At 38.1% G+C, this 22,186-nt stretch overlaps 1 protein-coding gene and 1 non-coding gene across 2 annotated transcripts; both read right to left on the bottom strand.

Moving 5' to 3' along the window:
- Positions 1 to 65: 65 nt before the first annotated feature.
- LOC121378354 (acidic mammalian chitinase-like) lies at positions 66 to 17,527 on the bottom strand. The gene is made up of 10 exons (XM_041506482.1): positions 17,346 to 17,527; positions 16,131 to 16,191; positions 11,839 to 12,013; positions 9,676 to 9,916; positions 8,827 to 8,951; positions 7,547 to 7,670; positions 4,844 to 5,029; positions 2,783 to 2,899; positions 1,766 to 2,048; positions 66 to 278 (listed from the first exon to the last, which is right to left on the bottom strand). Exons 1-10 carry the CDS (start codon positions 17,346 to 17,348, stop codon positions 121 to 123), a joined length of 1,473 nt encoding a protein of 490 aa, XP_041362416.1. The 5' UTR covers positions 17,349 to 17,527; the 3' UTR covers positions 66 to 120.
- On the bottom strand, positions 16,479 to 16,550 carry Trnaq-cug. Its single transcript has one exon. It is a non-coding gene; the product is annotated as a tRNA-Gln (tRNA).
- Positions 17,528 to 22,186: the final 4,659 nt, after the last annotated feature.

The following is a 22,186-nucleotide window of genomic DNA, read 5'->3' as shown; positions in this document are numbered from 1 at the left end:
CCTTAGAATGACATTTTATACCAGTTCAGTGTTCGTTCTCAGATATATAGAAAATACACACCATGTACTACTAATTAATTTTATTTTAAACAGAAACATGTATGTACAAAAACTATCCCGTCAGTTTGTTTTATTTTTGCAGTCCACATTGTACGGCCAGTCACAGTACTTGTGTTGGTCATGAAACAAAAGGCCCTTGGGGCAGTGTTGTGGGTCATACTTGACTCCTCCGGAACACTGGTAGTATCCTGAACAGTCGTTTTCAAGACGATGTAAGCCTGAAAATATTCAACCCAATATATTAATACCAAATGTTCATAAAATCTTTAACCATCAGGGTTTTTTATGTGTGATTAATTGTCAATTGTGTATTTATATGTACAGTATGTGTGTTGGTAATGTTTCCCATCCCTAGTATGTTGTGTATGCACATTTATTACCTAGTACATGGTTGACAACAAACAGTTGCATAAAGATATTGTTCCATTCTGTCTGTATATGGCATGATACATGACAATTTATTGAATACTGTTATGGAACATTTCTGATGTCACTATAGTCTGTGGTTTGTGAAATTGACATTAATGTATCTATGACTTTATAAGTTTCATTGAGTAGGAAAACATAAAATTTAAATTGAATGAATAAATGTAGCTGGATTTATGTTGTTTCATTTGTATAAATGGGGACGATTTACTAGGTGTGCAATTCAGCGTCTTTGTAACTGACATACATGTAGTTTACTGTTATTAAACAATGTATTTGTATGGCGATTACAATCATACTTAACATATGTTATACATTATCATGTTTGTGTAAGTCCCACATTAAATTTATGGAACTCATTTGGGAATTGTTTTATACTCCTTGCTTTTACTCAGAGAATAAAGTAATTACTCCACTTATTCCATAAATTGTGTATGGCACTCCTGCCATACAATCTATATTTATAAAATGTTTACATTATTTTTTAGTTATAGTGTGTTCTTAACAATAGAATAAGAAAAATACTATTTGTTTGTCCACAAAACCATAGACATGTTTTAAATGTTTCTAATAACAAATGTTGTGGAGTAATAAAATTGCAGTTTGAGGCTTGCAGTTATAACTGTTTTTCACTTTCACTTTTGAAATGGTACATACCATTATCTTTACCATTTCAATATACGTGTACCTTTTATTGAAAATTATTTGTGGATTTATCCATATATTTTTTATTATTATTAAACGTAAAACTGATTACTGATAATGTTATGTGTTGTGTTTTTGTTTCGTTTGTTTTTAGTGGGTTTTTTTTTTAAAGATTCATTTCTCTTAAATAAACTACCAAATATTGCTTATTTGTTGAGTGGTTCCATAAGGTCTTAAATTGACTTAAAGTCATCCCAATTAGTGCACCACAAACGGCATACCAATAACCATGGTGTGTGTGTTTTTTTGTCTGTAGCAAGGTGTGTATATAAAAGATCCCATTTTACTATTTAGTCTTTCCTGTCTTGGACAGAGAGGCCGGCCAAGGCCGGCACCTGTGCCCACGACAGGCGTGCACTACAACAGCTTGCTCTGAACGTGCACGTAAAACCCTTTGACCTTGACTTTGACTATTTAGTAAAAGCAATTAATGTGGTCACCATGGATTTCCTTTCCCACTATCTAGATCAAGTGTCAAAGTAATCATATGTTAGCCATAGTTTAAAATGTAGTATTGTGTTGTTAAAAAGATATATTTACTTTATTGTTGTAAAAAATTAAATGTTCTACTAACCGTCAGTACATGCATTTGCATTACTGCTTCCAGCAACAACACTGTTTAGGCCAAGAGATTTTGAAATGTCACTTCCACCACTTGTTCCAGTGTTAGCAGTGTTCCTGCCAGATTCTGCTTTAACAGACACGGTTCCGCTGCACGATGCTGAAGGTCCTTCCAGAACATTATTAACAGAGCAAAGAAGAGGGTACTTCCCTCCACCACACTGGTTGTTGAAATCGTCAAAGTCAATTGTCCAAAACATCACTCCTCCAATATTGTTTGTTTTAACATACTGTGCCTGCAAGATAGCAAAACCTCAATACACAGTACATCTTTAATTGTTCAGTCTCACTAATAATATGTGTAAAGTAAATGACTGCATAGAGAATACTTTATGTATTATATGCACCCTCGGTGATGGAGAGGGCAAGCCATCATTCTTTGAATTCCATGTTACTGGGAAGTTTGTTTTGTTTAATGACACTACTAGAGCACATTGATTTATTAACCATCAGCTATTGGATGTCAAACATTTGGTAATTTTGACAGTCTTAGAGAGGAAAGCCACTACATGTTCCATTAATAGCAAAGGATTTTTTTTTATATGCACCATCCCACAGACAGGATAGCCTTTGATATACCAGTCATTGTGCACTGGATGGAACAAGAAATAGTCCAATGGGTCTACCAACTGGGATTGATCCCAAACCGACCACATATCAAGCAAGCGCTACCACTGGACTACTACGTCCAGCCCCTTCCATGTTACTGGGAGCAAATCTAACCTGAAGAAGAGAATAACTAATTGAATGGGGGATTTTTTAAAACGTAAAAAATGCATCACCTATTTATTTTTAAAGCACTGGAGGTTATTTTTTTAAAGTAAATTGATGGTTCTATCATATATATATATGTTTGTCTGTGAAGTCAAAAGTACATATTTCATTGTATGAATGATTTTTTATCAGTTACGGAATATATTTGATTTTTAATATGAGGTTTTGGCCGTGTTAATAAAATTTGGTTAATTACCTTTTCGGTGACACTACGAGGACTGTCATAACTGACCCATAATGTCCCATCCACAAAGTAAGGAACCCTGGACTCCGAGTCAAAAAGTTTCTTTCCACCTGGCAGCTTTGTACAGATCTAAAACAAATTTACCAAAGTAGCAAATGACATTAAAGATCAATGATTTCAAATTGAAAATAAATATCTAATGCCCTAAAATGCATTAAAAGAAAAATACATAGTTAAAGTTTTGGTTGACATTAGTAAACTAGTAAACACGTTTTATATTAATGTTTCTTCGTGGGTGAATTTTAACATGCTCATATACCACTATGGTTTCGAGCATTTCTTCATGGGCCAGTATTTCAATAAATACTGACAAATCTGTATTAATGTCAACAGACATGTTGGAATGTGGCCAATTACAGGTGAGTGTCAAGCTGATGACAGTCTGATGAAGAACAAAGCCCAAAGGCTCCTATTTTTGTAAGTGGGGGCAGACTGGCTTTTTCTCGAATGAAACAAAAATGCCCGAATCTGGATAAAAAATATTCATATTAGCATTATTGCCAAACACCTATATAAATTTCTACTCATTTTTACATGGATTATAACTAATTTTTACATGGATTATAACTAATTTTTACATGGATTATAACTAATTTTTTGGTTAGAAAGATTGAAATACATGATAAAAAGATCTTGGCACATTTTGCCCGAATATCTATCGGTTATGACAAAGCCTGAAGGACCTGGTCTAAGGGTTAGCCTTGAACTTGAAAACTTGGGATAGGCTCCAAGGGGAGCTCAAATGGATTCATCCCAGACCAACTAGTTCCTTGACTGCATCAGGCCATCCTCCAGCCTGAGACACCAGTCATTATCTCCAGTTGGGGAGGGTGTGGGAGTCATAGACTAAACTAGACACTATGTCAGACTGTCATTATCTCCAGTTGGGGGAGGGTGTGGGGGGTCATAGGCTAAACTGGACACTAGTGTCGGACTGTCATTAGCTCCAATTGGGGAGGGTGTGGGGGTCAAACTGGACACCAGTGTCAGACTCATTATCTCCAGATAGACTAAAACTGGACACTATGTCAGACTGTCATTATCTCCAGTTGGGGAGAGTTTCGGGGTCATAGACTAAAACTGGACACCATGTCAGACTGTCATTATCCCCAGATGGGGAGGGTATGGGGTCACAGACTAAAACTGGACACTATGTCAGACTGTCATTATCTCCAAATGGGGAGGGTATGGGGTCAGAGACTAAAACTGGACACTATGTCAGACTGTCATTATCTCCAGATGGGGAGGGAATGGGGTCATAGACTAAAACTGGACACTGTGTCAGACTGTCATTATCTCCAGATGGGGAGGGTATGGGGTCATAGACTAAAACTGGACACCATGTCAGACTGTCATTATCTCCAGATGGGGAGGGTATGGGGTCATAGACTAAAACTGGACACCATGTCAGACTGACTGTCATTATCTCCAAATGGGGAGGGTATGGGGTCATAGACTAAAACTGGATACCATGTCAGACTGACTGTCATTATCTCCAAATGGGGAGGGTATGGGGTCATAGACTAAAACTGGACACTATGTCAGACTGTCATTATCTCCAGATGGGGAGGGAATGGGGTCATAGACTAAAACTGGACACTGTGTCAGACTGTCATTATCTCCAGATGGGGAGGGTATGGGGTCATAGACTAAAACTGGACACTGTGTCAGACTCTCATTATCTCCAGATGGGGAGGGTATGGGGTCATAGACTAAAACTGGACACTATGTCAGACTCTCATTATCTCCAGATGGGGAGGGTATGGCGTCATAGACTAAAACTGGACACTGTGTCAGACTCTCATTATCTCCAGATGGGGAGGGTATGGGGTCATAGACTAAACTGGAAACCAGTGTCAGACTGTCATCATCTCCAGTTGGGTAGGGTGTTGGGGTCATATGTTAAACTGACCAGCTGAAGGATCTGCTTTGTCCAAATAATAAAATTTATTTTAGAATTGCACTGTTCAGTAAGCATTTTATGTAAATTGCGATTGTTGTTAAATGGCTTACTTCATAATAAGATAGTATTCCAGCTTCTTGTGAATATTTTTGGCCTTGTCCAGGTTTATTTGCTGGTGCTCCAATTCCATTCAGGTGGACTGAATTCAAAATCCAGCTTCGGCCATATGTTGCAATTCCAAGGTTTAGTTTTTCCTTTGGTGTTCCTAGTTTTACCCAGTGCCTCATTGCCCAGTCCTACATTGCAAAAAACTACAACATTTTAGTCATTTTAAATGCTACTTTGTCCATGGCCCAGAGCTGTAATTTGTATCATCTGTGCCTGCAAAAATCTCATGGTATTTTTTAATTTTTTTAATAGTCTTGTGCCTTAGTTAATTTATTAATAAATTAATGTGATAGGCTTTTCTAAGGAATAGAATAGAATATATGTTTAACGACACCCCAGCACGAAAAATGCATCGGCTACTGTTTGTCAAAATATGTTAAATGTAAACATTAAATGTTTTTCTAAGGAGTAGCTTTTTGGTGGATATCACTCTGTAAACATGAGGCGAGGACAAATATCTGGGTAATGGAAATAAAATGTATCATAACTTAGCAACCAATCAACATAGCTTAACAAATTATCACTCAAAATGTTGATATAAAAGCCTTTTACAAACCGATATATGATGTACAAATTGGATTAATAATTAGGTTAAAAGGGGGTCATTAATGGTGATACTACTTATATCTTAACTGTGCAGAAAGTGATTATTACAAAGTGTCAAAAACCCATAATTTGCAGGCAATCAAAATATTCCTTACATGGTAGGCAACTAATTTTGAGTACTGCAGAAGGGCATCCAAAAAAAGAAGAGATGGTGCCATATCAGAATGATATCTTGTACATTAATTAAAAAGCTAATGTCTGCTTTATGTTGGTCATGTGGTGACATTGAACAATTAGTTCCTCGAAGAATGACAGGTAGTCTACAATAGCAGTCTTGCTGGTGAAGAATATAAGAAGTTCGTCTTTGTTGGTTGGATCACGTAAAAAGTCTGCTCAGTTTGCTAGATACCTGACATTTGAGGAGTATGCCGACCGTGTCCATACAAAATAGAATATTCCAAAAGACGATGTCTGGGATACAGGCATCTTGAGTAGCATCAAATATTTTATAAGAGAAAAGTGAGTGAAAGGTACTATGGTATATAACGCCTTGGATAAAGAAAACTACCTGGCCCTGCCCCTCTTCTGCAACTTCAAAGAATATGACACTACTACCTCTACTTTCTTTGGAAAAGATAAAAGAACTTGGAACCGATACCCTGATGTGACGTGTGCCTTTACCTACATGGTGCTAAGCTTACGCCAAAATGAATGTAGATGCTCCACACTTCCAGCTACTGAAACATTTCACAGTTTTCTTGTATAATAAGACCAGGGATATGGAACTCGTTGATATGATGAAGCAAGGAAGTTGTTGTACTGCCAGAATGGAAACTATTGCACCCACCCAATATGCCATACTGCATCACTCAAAACGGATTGCCTGCCAAGCTAATACTATGGATCACGAGTGAACAAACTACATCCACTCCACAGGAATAGGGAGGTTATTTTGATAAATATGGCCAGTGCTGTGTTCCTGTGTGGAATGTATTAACTTTGGATACCAAAGCCAGCAGTCATTTTTTTAGGTGTGGTTACAGGGGACTGAGTGGATGTGCAAGCAAATAGGTCCCTTTGAAAACACTGAAGTTTTACGGTACAATAGAAACGTCTTGTGTGAACAGAATGATACCAAAGCAAAACATATAATATGACTCGCAACAGATATACTTTTGTCCTCAGTAATTTATCTGTGTATTCCGTTCCTTTTTAAAAATTCCATCTAGTGATATGATATCTTGGGGAAGTGGTCTCTTATTAAAACTGGACTAAACGTTTCCCACTTTTAGTGGTAGTATGCAAGGATCTGTTGATTGCCTACAAAGTAATTAGGGTTTTTGAAAATGATGTTCTTTTTTTTTCCAAAACAATTTAACAGTAACCCATTTAATTACTCACACAGTGTCTATTATTCACATTCTGGGCAGTTAAGACGAAATATGTCCCTCGTACATTAAGTAGTATTACCGTATACGGTACCATTAATGTCAAGGCGTCGAATGTTTTAAATAACCAAAATTTCGTGGCCTTTTTAACCCTGTGACCTAATTATATCTAATTTGTATATATCATAGATCGGTCTGTAGAAGGGTTTATGGGGCAAAGTTGATACATTTTGTATATTGTTTCCCCTACCCAAAACATTTTATCACACTAATTTATTAACTACAGGCATAAAAAAATAAAAACACAAAAAAACATGAGATTTTGCCCACCCAGGTAGCACAAAATCGGCCAATGGACTAATAAAAAAAAGTGGCAGTTCACATCATAACAACTTAAATCTTTTGGTTGTATTAATTATTTTAATATTTAAGCATTTAGAACAGATTATCTAGTTTACTACTTTCTCTTTGGAACAGTCCAGAACACCTGTAAAGTGAAATCGACATGATCCATTAGTGTTCAGCAAGTGCGCTACATATATAGACTCTTGACAATATACGCTTATAGCGAAGACACAAAAGTTTACTAAAAGTGTAGTTGTGTTTGCGTTTTGCATTAGTAATTGGTATTTTAAGATTGTGACTGGTAACGGAAGCTTTAAAACATGTCCTTAATATTTCAATTATTATTATGATGGTGAAATTAGTTACCGTGTTAAACGTAGCGTGACCATGTGACTCGGCCTTTCTCTTGAACAGAGGGCTGTTGTATCCGGTGTGCTTTTCCCAGCTGCCATGGTAATCGTAGGTCATGACGTTGAAGAAATTCACATACCTACAAATGAATGAATGAATGAATGAATGAATGTTTAACGACACCCCAGCACGAAAAATACATCGGCTATTGGGTGTCAAACTATGGTAATGCAAATAAAGTGATGATCAACATCAATATAAAAATTCAAGACTTGAACAAAAACAAATATCACAGAATTTTACGGATACTGAATTTTACTAAAAACTTCAATTTTGTGCTGTATTGGCCATTCTCAAAGAGAATGTTACACCCCTGCACCACGGTGAGGTTACAGCACGCGCAGGGGCACATACCTACAAGGAATTTAAAACTAACTGAAAAGACGAAGTCTATGTACAAACAAGTGTTTTCATATTGGTGTCATGTTAAGAAAGTCGAGTTTTGTTTCACACCACCGTTACAGGACATTTATTAATCATCGGCTATTGGATGTCAAACATTTGGTAATTCTGACAAAAGTCGTAGAGCTGAAACCTGCTACATTTTCCATTAGTAGCAAGGGATCTTTTATATGTACCGTTCCACAGAAGATATGATCCAGACAGATATATTTTCCAATACAATCAGACTCCAAATCATGAACTGCGGGTTTCCTCTCTAAATATATGTGTGGTCCTTAACAATATGTCGGACGCCATATAACCGTAAATAAAATGTGTTGAGTGCGTCGTTAAATAAAACATTTCCTTCCTTCGTTCCAAATTATGATCAACTATATAACTAGAACGCAGAAGACGTAGTATCTTGTAGGATATTCGTATACAGAATATATTCTTGCTAATATCTTTAGTCGTTTAGCTTGAACGTTTCACCAAATCGTTCGCTTGGCAAATATTATTAAGTCTACAATAAATAATTTCACTTCAAAAATTCTCATCAGCTACTAGCAGTAGGACATCTTATAGAATATCTATTCCCAGAACCTAAGACCATGAATCGCTGAGCTGTTTAGTTAGGTTCTGACTAGATTGTGATGGTATTCCTGTGTTTCACGTCACATTGAATGAGAAATGTAACGGATAACTGGACACCCATCAATGAGGACTTGACCTCCACCGTTAGATTTCAAAACAAGAATTTTCCCCGGCACACATCCATTGCGCTTACAAATCAGCCAAAGTGAAATATACTATAATCGCAGATAAAAGAGATTATCTATAAGTTTTGAACTCACTGGGTCATGCCTGGAACATCGTAGAACTGGAGCCTGTACTGCGTGACGGGCACGGCACACGCAATGAGATAGTCAGACAGCCTTTCTGATTGCACCTGGCTATGTTTAAATGCACTATACAAATCCTGAAAGTAAGGGGCAAAGGTTTAGAACATACCTTATATTGCAGTTTACGAGCCGTAACTGATATATTAGTACCTTCCGTATATATATACGGATAGTGTTACGATTCTGTTTACATGATTTGTATTCTAATCACGCAAGACATGTAGTTATGCAAATAAAATAGTTGGGACATCTGATGATGATGAGTGAGGGGATTTATTTCTACCGCCTCGTGTGAATGATTTACGACTAGTTAAAAATAGAAAGCACATAAAATATGAAATAAATGTTACAGACGATTAAAAACAAGACCACTATAGCAGAAGTCTTGCATTACATGGTAGAAAACAGTCTTAATACCGAGTACGTTGTCATCTATGTTTGTATCTTTACTAAAAAAAAATAAAAAATTGTCAAGAATATTATGGCTGCACGTTACATCAGAGGCGGATTTAGAGGGGGCCCGCCCCCCTCCCCCTAAATTTTGCGACAGTTATAATTGTATTATATATTAATTTTCTTTTCTTTTTTTACGATCCCCCTCCAAACCTCACCCAAAGTTCCCTTGGCATTCCGCCTCATGTCCATTGCCCCCCCCCTCCCCCCTCCTCCAAAAAAAGAGGATTTTCTGGATCCGCCACTGTACATCATGGGTCTATTAAATTATACCCATTATCACCAATACATTTAAAAATAACGAAGTATGGCATATGGAACTGGTAATGGATATTTTTAAATAACTACCTTCAAGAGTACAACGTAGTTGTTTTTGTCTTCTACACTCTGGGGGTATTCCCAGTCAATATCGACGCCATCAAAGTCGTACTGCTTCACTTGTTTGACGAGCGCGGCGACAAAATCGCTTCTCTTGGTGGGGTTTCCTGTCAGTCGGGAAAAGGATTCGGACCCAGCATTCCAGCCACCCACCGCTAGAAGTGTTATCAGTTGTGGGTTTTTTGTTTTCAAGGCGTTGAGCTGTGCATACCTGTAATAGTCGTCCAAACGCATGAAGTCAATCTCTACATTTCAGTAATAAACCAATAACTGCAAAACTGACTTTCGTTTTAACAGTAATTTATAGGATCATTGTAATGCCAGAAATTATAAAGTGACAATACCTAAAAAAAAAAATATATATTTATTTTTTTTTTTTATGTATTTATTTCTTTTAGGGGGTGGGGGCTTCTATAATTTTCAGCCAGTTCATGTGTTTTAATGAAAATAATGAAAGTTGTGAATTATATCAATACAGAGTACTGTGCAGATCCCTGAGAATGGAAACATGACGTAAAGCATTTATGGGTTATATAAAAACCAATTCCGGTAATATTTCGTCTTTGCATAACCCGTCAGGATTATGTAAATGATCGGTAAATGATACCCTGAATTTAATGCGCGAACGAAAAATGGGTTACCCAAAACGCGCGAATGACATTGTCGTTCTTGCGATTTTCAGATATCTGATGTAGTCGGTGATGGCCTCTGCACGTCTACCGTACTCCATAAAGACCAGGTGCGGTTTAAATAACTATATATCATGACATAAACGTAGACATCGTACATGCAGTTACGCTTACATCGTGAAGACAATGTGAAGTTTAATTAATTATATATCCTAACATATAAACGTGGACATCGTACATGCAGTTACACTTACATCGTGAAGACAAGGTGAAGTTTAATTAATTATATATCCTAACATATAAACGTGGACATCGTACATGCAGTTACACTTACATCGTGAAGATAATGTGAAGTTTAATTAATTATATATCCTAACATATAAACGTGGACATCGTACATGCAGTTACACTTACATCGTGAAGATAATGTGAAGTTTAATTAATTATATATCCTAACATATAAACGTGGACATCGTACATGCAGTTACACTTACATCGTGAAGATAATGTGAAGTTTAATTAATTATATATCCTGACATATAAACGTGGACATCGTACATGCAGTTACACTTACATCGTGAAGACAAGGTGAAGTTTAATTAATTATATATCCTAACATATAAACGTGGACATCGTACATGCAGTTACACTTACATCGTGAATGTGAAGTTTAATTAATTATATATCCTAACATATAAACGTAGACATCGTACATGCAGTTACACTTACATCGTGAAGATAATGTGAAGTTTAAGTTTTTAATTATATATCCTAACATATAAACGTGGACATCGTACATGCAGTTACACTTACATCGTGAAGACAAGGTGAAGTTTAATTAATTATATATCCTGACATATAAACGTGGACATCGTACATGCAGTTACACTTACATCGTGAAGACAAGGTGAAGTTTAATTAATTATATATCCTGACATATAAACGTGGACATCGTACATGCAGTTACAGTTTAATTAATTATATATCCTGACATATAAACGTAGACACGTACATGCATACACGTGAAGACAAGGTGAAGTTTAATTAATTATATATCCTGACATATAAACGTAGACATCGTACATGCAGTTACACTTACATTGTGAAGACAAGGTGAAGTTTAATTAATTATATATCCTGACATATAAACGTAGACATCGTACATGCAGTTACACTTACATTGTGAAGACAAGGTGAAGTTTAATTAATTATATATCCTGACATATAAACGTAGACATCGTACATGCAGTTACACTTACATTGTGAAGACAAGGTGAAGTTTAATTAATTATATATCCTAACATATAAACGTGGACATCGTACATGCAGTTACACTTACATCGTGAAGATAATGTGAAGTTTAATTAATTATATATCCTAACATATAAACGTGGACATCGTACATGCAGTTACACTTACATCGTGAAGATAAGGTGAAGTTTAATTAATTATATATCCTAACATATAAACGTGGACATCGTACATGCAGTTACTTACAGCTTACATCGTGCGTTCGTCACGTGTTGGTGTTGTGAGGGTTGATGTCCCCTTGTCAAAGCCAGCGAAGGCGAAAATGATGTGCGTGCAGAGATGAGGATCGATGTCGGATACGAGGAACTTCCCGGCTCCAGGACGCCACTTGGACCACGACGCATAGTAACACACACGTCGAAAGTTCGCTGGAAGAAAGACAGTGTGGAATGGTATGTGATGTTTAAAACCGATCATTTTGTACCATTGAAATCTTCAGATGATCTGTAAACTGACTGTTTCATTTAACGTGACAGATCCTAGTTTTTAAATATACTGTGTCAAAAAAGAAACGTGTAGGCGAACTATTCATGGAATTATCTCTTTAATACAAAGTGGCATAATTTCGTTATTTATGATCGTATCACAGTCAAATTTAACATGAGTATGTGACAATGTTATTGCTATGGACTGACGGCAGTGGAGACGTTTTCGTCACCAAACAGCGTCGCACGAGGACGCTGAAATCAGTACCTTGACATCTCCTTGCGTGACATCTCCTTGGCATAGACTGAATGAGTCTCTGAATCCGGGCACGTGGAATCCTAGCCCATTCTTCCTGCAGTGCATGTGACAGTTGCGGAAGCGTCTGAGGCTCCGGATCATGCTGGCGTACACGTCTGTCCAGTTCGTCCTATAGATGTTCAATGGGGTTGAGATCTGGCGATCTTGATGGCCATGGCAGCACATTAATGTTCTCAATCTGTAGGAAATCCATTGTTACACGTGCCGTATGCGGTCTGGCATTGTACTGCTGAAAGAGTTCTCTCTGTCGATCCAAAATGGGAAGCATGAGACGGCGAAGAATTTCATCCCGGTAGCGTACAGTTGTCAGGTTGCCTTGTACGAACACAAGTTCACTTCTGCCGGTGTATGAGATGGCTTCCCACATCATGTCACTCCCTCCACCGAATCTGTCAACTTGGGCGACGCAGTTGTTGGCAAAATGTTCATTGCGGCCTCTGTAAACACGTTGTCATCCATCACGTCGCTGTAGAAGGAAACGTGACTCGTCGCTGAACCATACTCGCCGCCAGTTTCCCAAGTTCCACCCCTGTACATTCATACCCCAGCGAACACGTAAATGTCAATGTTGACGTCGCAGGACGGGGCCCGTAAACCAGCTTCTCGAAGTCGGTTCCGAATGGTTTGTGAACCCGGATGTAGCGATCTTGTTATGCGAGGTCTTCCACTTCTGGGCCGGTCTTCAGCTGATTGAAACTGCTGGTACTTGTCCCAGAGACGTGAAATGGTGTTCTGATGGACGTTCATGTGGCGTGCGACTGCTGACTGCGATTCACTTAACTGGAGGCGGCCTATTACAGTGTTTAGATTCGGCAGGCTTAGTTTTGGCATCTTGTAACTCGTCTACGTTGAAATAGAAATGAGGCATCATTGCGAGCATTGCAGCTTTAAATACCCATCACAACCCCAATCTTTTCCCCCAGTTTCACGTGCATTCGCCAAAATCTGACCATTTCACGCCGATTTCCTGCAATTGTCGCACAACGTGCCACAACATGCGTTAAATTTGTTTTAGGTTTTTTTTTAGCATGCTGTCCCATTCCAGGAACATTAACAAACATGGTCATTCAGCAGCATTGTACAAAAAAATATATATTTTGTAAAATCAAACACTTTTCTTCTTTCCTTATCCACCTATGCGTTTCTTTTTTGACAGGGTATACTACGAATTTTCACGGCTTGAAACTAGGGTGAGACTGCAAGCAATTCACACATTGCTATATACTAGTATATTTCGGTCATTTTACAAACTGACTGGCAAATCATGGCAATAAAGTTGTTTTATTTTATATCTGGTGGTTAAAAAGAAAACATTTGACTTTTTGAAGCTGAATAGTGGGGAAAGTATGTAATTCAGAACATAGAAAATTGCACAAAACCTTTTTTTTTATTGTTTGTATTGATGGTAATATGTTCATTTCGATAGATAGCTTACTTTTTAAAAATGTATAAGGTACAAAATTAATGTCATGGAATGCTACACCACTGATAAGCCACTTTGCATGTAATAATAGTTATATGTACTAAAAATGGTGGTTGACTAACCCACTGTCTTCAACCACACCCGGGGCGGGACGTAACCCAATGGTATAGCGCTCGATCCTTGTCAGTGGACTCATCGGGCTATATCTCATTTCAGTCAGTGCATCACGACTGGTATATCGAATGCCGTGGTATGTGCTATCCTGCCTGTGGAATGGTGCGTATAAAATATTCCTTGCTACTAGTGGAAAAATATAACGGGTTTCGTCGTTAAGACTGTCAGAATTATCAAATGTTTGACATCCAATAGGCGAAGATTAATAAAACAATGTGCTCTAGTGGTGTCGTTAATTGAAATAAACTTCGTCGTCTTATGCCACACCCAGAAGTCTTTTTAATAGGCATGATTAATCTAGGACGTCAGCTCAGTTACACCTCGGCAAACTAATAGTAAAGTATCGTCCAAGGTATGGACAACCTCGTGTGACGTCAGCACGCGAAGATCGTGACCTGCTTAGCTTGGTTTGGGGACAGTCCTACACCACAAGAAACTTTCTGGCGGCAAAACAAAACACAGCATATGCCCCAAAGAGCATTCCTTCCACAGCCACTTTGGTGAAGGATCTGTCACGACGTGGGGTTGTCAGTCTCACACTGCATATGCCCCAAGAGCATTCCTTCCACAGGCCCTTTGGTGAAGGATCTGTCATGACGTGGGGTTGTCAGTCTCACACTGCATATGCCCCAAGAGCATTCCTTCCACAGCCCCATTGGTGAAGGATCTGTCACGACGTGGGGTTGTCTGTCCCATGACTGCAAACTGAACATAGTCACTACGCAGGGGAATCTGACGAGTGACGGGTACATACGTCAAATCCTGGATCCGATCGTTGTATACTATGTACCTTATTGTGATAGCCACTCTGTGTGTACATGGACGACAATGCGATACGACACCGTTCTCGACAGGTAATTAACAGAGTTCAACCAGCACAACGTCATCAAAGTTTGTTTTGGTTACCGACACCACTGGAGCACATTGATTAATTAATCATCGACTATTGGATGTCTAACATTTGGTAATTCTGACACGTAGTCATCAGAGATAAAGCACTACATTTTTCCTAATGCAGCCAGGGATCTTTTATATGCACTTTCTCTCAGATAGGAAAGCACATACCACGGCCTTTGACTAGTTGTGGTACACTGGTTGGAACGAGAAAACCCCAATCAGTTGAATGGATCCACCGAAGTGGTTCGATCCTGCGACGCAAGCACCTCACGTGAGCACTCAGTTGACAGCTAAATCCCGCCCCCAGAACGTCATCACGACCAACCCTTGGTCCAAATCTCAACCCGCTGGAATACATCTGGGACATCCTGAAGTCATGAGACGGGTTGAGGCGGTCGCCCAATAGCATTTTGTGGCTACTGACAATCCCGTCACAGGAAGTCACTGTTAGCAACAACTTAGCACCCACTATTACTGTGTAAAAAAAGGGTGTTTTTTTTCAACGACACCACTAGAGCACATTGATTTATAAATCATCGACTATTGGATGTCAAACATTTTGTAATTTTGACGTCTAGTCAGAGAGGAAACCCGCTAGCAAGGGATCTTTTATATGCACCATCCCACGTGCAGGATAGCACATATTACGGCCTTTCGTATACCAGTCTAGGTGCACTGGCTGGAACGAGATATAGCCCAATGGGCCCATCGATGGGGATCGATCCTTGACCGACCGCGCATCAAGCGAATGCTTTACCATTGGGCTACGTGCCGCCCACCACAACTGTGTAGTGCACCCTATAGCGCCATACTTAAGTCACGTACCAATTTTGTCAATATTATACAACTGACATAATATCCACCAACATTGTGATGATTTTAGCACATCTCAGAATGTCATTATTGTGATCCTTATTTATCGACAAAGACTTAAACTTTCGGAAAATAGTCATGTTCTGGTTTATATACCACAGAATTAGAGCCAGTGCCAGGTTTTCAAACATTGTGGCCAAAAAGACGAGGTGTGCTTAATTTTGTTTTTCCCACGTACATAATATGCGATCGACATGGTCAGGTGTCTGAAGTGGTAACTGCGACGCTTGATCTTAGGCACTTTTCCTACAGATACGATCACACATACCACGAAACACTGACTAGAACGGATACTAACTCCGCCGGAGGAACGGGTTTGAAACATCTTGCTTTGCTTCTCGACATTACATATAATTCAAAATGTTAAGACTTACCACATTCAACTATAAGAATCACCATTTGAAGAACAGCAAAAAGTAGGCCTATGTATCCAGTCTGGGGAAGAAAAAAACAAGACGATTATTAAATAAATCTATAATTTATTGGAGCAAAAGAACTGAAGGTAAAATAAAAATATTTTGAATATATCTACCGAGTAAAATTGAAAACGTTTTGCTTTTTAATTTTCCTTTTTCAATTTTAGAAAATTTCAATATGCTATCCAACATGGTTGTTTAACGTGCATACTCAGAGCAATCTGTTGTAGCGCACGCCTGTCATGGGCGCAGGTGTCGACTTCCACCGGCTCTTCCGTCAAGGACAGGATAAAAAAAAATTAACTCAGGTTCTACCGAGACTTGAACTCGGATCGCTGGATTCAGAGTCCAAAGTGCTAACCATTACACCATAGAACCTCCACTGTTGACAATGGCAGATGTAATTTATACTTCATTGTTTTTGTGTCTGTATTTCGTGTACTGTGTCAGGGCATATTGTGTACGTGTAGAATGTACACGATTTATCGCTAATCTCCATTGGGTGATCAGATACAAAAAAAATTAAGTACGGTACATCAGCATCATAATAAAATAACAAAATAATAGTAATGCATACTAATATATATCAACAAACATGAGTTGACACTAGTAATTAATGTTAATTTTAGCTTAAATATTATTAAATAAGTTAAGAGTAATCATTTTGTCAATTACAACTCGGTATCCATATAAATCAAACTTATCAGATTTTCACAGACACTTTCAAACACTATATGAGTATATCAGTAAAATTCTGCCTTTTCTATTATGGAATGCCTATTTCGCTTTCGTGAATATGTTTTTAATTTCTGTGGCATTTGTGTCGCAATGCTGTAATTTTAAAATGTTTTCACAGGCAATTGTTCATTTTTGTCATCTTAAGTTTCTGGTTACTTAATTTAGCTTGTAATTTGTTTTTATTTTGTTTTTTATTTAGCTGAGCATTTAATTTTTCTTCCATGTTTTCAGATTCTTGTTTTCACAGGCAATCGTTCATTTTTGTCATGTTAAGTTTCTTGTTACTTAATTTAGCTTGTAATTATCTTTTTCATTTAGCAGTGCATTTAACTTTTCAGTTAACGCATTAAGTGAATGTTTTCAGTTTCTTGTTTTAGTGTTGATAGTTACAATATATTAACTTTGCTTCTGAGATGAAAAAAAACCGTTACTTACCATCTTGGACTGCAGTTATAGACAAATAAGATGAGAAACACCTTGCGGAGTAGACTGTAATGAAAACGCTCCGTATTCGAATTGTCCAGACTTCTAGATGGCCAAGTCATAATTTAGAACAGAAAGGAACATTTTAACAAGCCACTTGACAAAGGCGTGTGTACTCCGCAGTTCAACCATGCGTGCAAATGTGTGACGTCACTGGCCATCCTAAAAAATATTTACTTCTTGCTTCACACAAAACTTGTGTACAGAACATTAATTACTGACAGTAAGTAGCGAAGTACTTAAACTGACGTAGTCTTAATCGTAGAGGCAGACATTAAAGATAAACTAACTTGACAGTGGGTAGTGCACTGCTGAGTAATTATGACTGGGAAAATGGGTGTATGCGGATTCTTTTACCAGGAAGGGTGTGGCAAAGGTTTCGTCTGAATTTCTGTATTGTTCAACATGGGGAGGGGAGTCGGTTTCTTCGTCTTGTAAATTAAAGAGACAGACCCTAGTTTCAGTCCATGAAAATGCGCACTAAGTTTTGTTAATCTACAAAGAAGTAACACATTTGGATAAAGTTGCAATTGAGTGAAACATGATTCTGTAACTTTGACATGGCGAAATGCCCTCGAAAAATACACTAAAACTCGACTCCATAACTGTTACTTCTCAGACGCACGTGCGTTTTGAAAAATATGAGAAATGCATTTTGTGATATTAAAAACACGAGGATGTCCAAAAACACTTCGAATGTACGGAAATAGATAATCTAAACAATAAAATCTAAGAAAAGTATGATTTCAGTTATTAAAAACGGCTCTAATAGTCAAAAATATGTCTTAAGCTGAAATTCCTTTTGTCCGGTTGTGTTTGCGGCTCCGTTTGCGGTTGCGTTTACGGCAAAGTATGCGTTTATACAGCCTTTTGGTGCTAATTTACATGTGGGGGAAAATTACACACGGGATTCCCCTAAAATTACGGCACGGCGAAACGGATGAATCGCCACACGGAGCGATTGAAATAAGCGCATGCGGTTTCGGATAACTAAACGCAAACGGACCGCACTAATGGAATCACTCTCACCTGGAACAAGCTGGCTTGATTAAACCGCACCGCACCGCAAACTGAGCCGCAAACGCAACCGGACAATGGGAATCTCAGCTTTAGTGTTTAAAAACTTGGCTATGTCTCTTTAATGAGTGCAAATCAACGTCGCACAATAGTGGTCATGACCCATACAGCACTATATTGGTAAATTTCCACATTTCAATTCATTTCAACTTATTTTCGTGCTTATATCCAATTAAGGTTCAAGCACGCTGTCCTGGACACACACCTCAGCTATCTGAGCTGTATGTCCAGACAGTGGGTTAGTTGTTAGTGGTTAGTGAGAGAGAAGAGGGTGTAGTGGTCTTACGCCTACCCATTGAGTCGTTAAAACTCGCTCTGGGTGGGAGCCGGTACCGGGCTGCGAACCCCGTACCTGCCAGCCTTATGTCCGATGGCCTAACCACTTCCACAACACTAGACCGGTTTTCAGTTTTCAGTCACCTCTAATTCTTGTGTGGCGTAAAATTTCTACGTTTTTGTATGTTTTGTTTCGAATTCAAGGCGCGAAAATCTTATTCATTTTATTCACAATGTAAAAACCTCTTTATATACATTCTTGGTGAAAATATGTCTTAGCAGAATATTATTTCAGAGAGTGTCTGAGTTTGTCCCTAGCCCCCCCCCCCCCCCCCCCCCCCCCCCATCTTGTCTTCGCCTACCCGGAACAGATCCTAAATTAGCACTTGTATACAGCATTAAATGATTAAAGAACCATGCACATTTGCGGCATTTTTGTGCGTTTTTGTGCGACTGATTTGTGTGAAACCTGGTATTACTAGAAAGGTAATCAGTCAAACCCACCTTCTGAAAGCCCCTCCCGGTCAGAATCAGTTCTTCTCAGACCATCCTTGTCAAACCCCATCTTATACATATTCACGTTTACATTGTAGTATTTATTAATTCCATTAATTCAATTTTATTAAAGTGGGTCTGGAAAAACGCTCGGCAACTGTGCGGTCGGTCTAGGATCGATCCCCGTCCATAGGCCCATCGGGCTATATCTCATTCCGGTATGTGCACCACATATATCAAAGGCCGTGGTATATCCTATCCAATTTGTGGGATGATGCATATAAAAGATACTTGCTACTAATGAACACACTCTCTAAGACTATATATCAGAATTAACAATAGCTTCCAATACCTTCTGTCCCAAATCCTGCCACTGGCCATGCCAGAGATTGGGATTGGGACAGACGTGCCTGAACCTTTAATAGGACAGGAACGCGTTAACAGAGTTCAGGACCAAGACCAGGACACCCAATAGCCGATGATTAATAAATACACGTGCTCTATTGGTGTCGTTAAACAAAACAAACGTTTTATTATTATTATTATTATTATTATTATTATTATTATTATTAAAGTGAATGACTGATGACACGGAAGGAAACTGTACTGACGTGTATTGACCCACTGAAGGTTCAGTGTCGTCCATTCTAGGTTCTAATAAACCAAATCAATTCCTATTGCAAATAATGTTAACGTTTACTAATAAAATTGATATAAGAAGCGTAGCAATACACCCAGGCAGTACACCAATAGAAAGTGTGGCACCTCACATCTAATCTACCTGCAAGAAAATGGGGGTGGGGGTGACATACCGTTTAAGAGATTTAATTAATGTTTTTATTAGCAACCGTCATGTTTGCTGAAATTTGCAATTTCATTTTTGGGTGTACCCTGCATTAGTTTCAACCTCTGGTATATACTGTATAACAACTGTATAACAAATAAAAGTGTATTTATTTATTGCCAATGGATAGTAGTATTTGCACAATTAATCAATGTTACATATTACTACCAATTACTGCCACAGCTGTTTTTACTCCGTAAATATTTGGTGCACCTCGAACTTTGACACGCAAATCTCTCCTTTGGTGCCACGCAACCTCTAAGTACGATCTCTAACATGAGCAGAAATCCTGGCCATGAGAGTAGGTTGGGTTATATTTTAGAGATGGATGTAACTTGGACTAGAAAACTCGCCTTATCTGAATCACTATATATCCTTCTCTCCTTTAATATACAGATCGGAGATCTTATAAATTAACCAATGGACTATTATTTAATATAGTGTATGAAAAGGTAAGTCTCTTGGGGCCGTAACTACTCTAAAACAACTTGGGTAGTAATAACGAATCGGGCCACAGCAATATATCGAACAATTCATATAAAACGTCCCACTTGGTACTGGCTTCCGTTCCTGTCGTGGACGGAGGAGCCGGCCACGGCCGGCTCTTGTGCCCACGACAGGCGTGCGCTACAACAGCTTGTTCTGGAATGTGCACGTAAAACCCTATGACATGACATGACTGGCTTCCTTACAGAGCGAGTTCAGTGGGCAGATGACTGAGATATAAGGCCACTTCACCGACTTCTCTCTAACTGACCACCAACATAGCTGTGCGTGTCCAGAACAGCGTGCTTAATTGGATATAAGTTCAAAAGTAACTATTAATTTTTTAATGAATGAAAGGTTAAAGAGTGGCAAAGTATTCAACACTGACATTGGAATTTCGTAAGAACTCTGCAAGGCTACTGATAATAAGTTCATTTAGATATCTTACTATTAAAATGATACATGATACAAAAGTTAATTTTTTTAATGCTATATACCATTGAGGTGCTACTCAAGATCTATTACATGTATATGTTCTGAAAACGACGGTCGATTAGCCAACCATCTTCTTTTACCACATTGTGCATGGGCTTTTCCAGGGTCAAAAGCATTTCTTTACTTTACCAAGTTTTCTCCCTTGCCAGCATTTTGAGATTTGGGTGGAAATTTACAAAATGGCTAATTTCACAGTTTTGGTTCTAAATGTAATAATATTTTCCAATTACAATTTTTTAATGTCTTTTTTAATGTTTCATCTCTGGACGTAAATTCTGTAAGAAAATAATATGATTCCATGCATGTATTACAAAATAAATAAACATTATACTGCTAAAAGTGGTCAGGAGTGTAACATTTTCGCGTGACATAGCAACTAGTATAATGTCTGATGATTGCTGTGTGGAAATAAGGTACAACAGAATGATTTTTAGGGTACTGGTGTTTTTGTGAAAACTTCTTTTCACGCTTGTTACAAAATAATTGTATATATTGAATTTTGGAGATCGACAAACAGGTCATGAATGAGCTGCCCCCTACTAGCACGAAAACGAGTTTTAAAAAATCAATCTAGAGAGTTTATGTCGTTTAAAAAAAAAAAAAAGTGATGTTTTGTTTGGGGGGGGGGTGTTTCGGGGGGGGGGTGCAAAAGCAAACTCATTGTTTTAAAAAGAACTATATTTTTCCTGCAAATCCATGTGCTTATAATGTTTGTGTATACATGTCTGCATGTTTAATGCACCAATAATGCCAGCAACCTTCAAATGGCATGAGTGTAGCATGCATCCTTTGTTTGTGTATTCTTGCCTATTGTATTGTCTGATCTTTCAAGTCTTTCTCTACTTCACTGGAGTGTGGTAGCTCGAGATGGAGGATCATCATCAATTGTTTTTATATTCCTGCTTCATGATTTCATAGATCCCAGATATTGTCATGTCAGGAGTGTACTATTTTCAGCACCATTATAGTACATATGTATAAAATTATTAGACCAGTTTTAAAAATTGTATTAGCATAAAATATTGGATATAACCACTAAAGGTTTTGCTTATTTGAAGTTGTTTTGTTAAACAACTTTTTTCATCAGTTGCAACCCTCACTTTTGCAATTGCAAAACTAT

This window comes from Gigantopelta aegis, chromosome 8 (genome assembly GCF_016097555.1).
Source record: "Gigantopelta aegis isolate Gae_Host chromosome 8, Gae_host_genome, whole genome shotgun sequence".
Lineage (NCBI taxonomy): Eukaryota > Metazoa > Mollusca > Gastropoda > Neomphalida > Peltospiridae > Gigantopelta > Gigantopelta aegis.
This window is presented reverse-complemented; position numbering and strand designations above follow the sequence as displayed.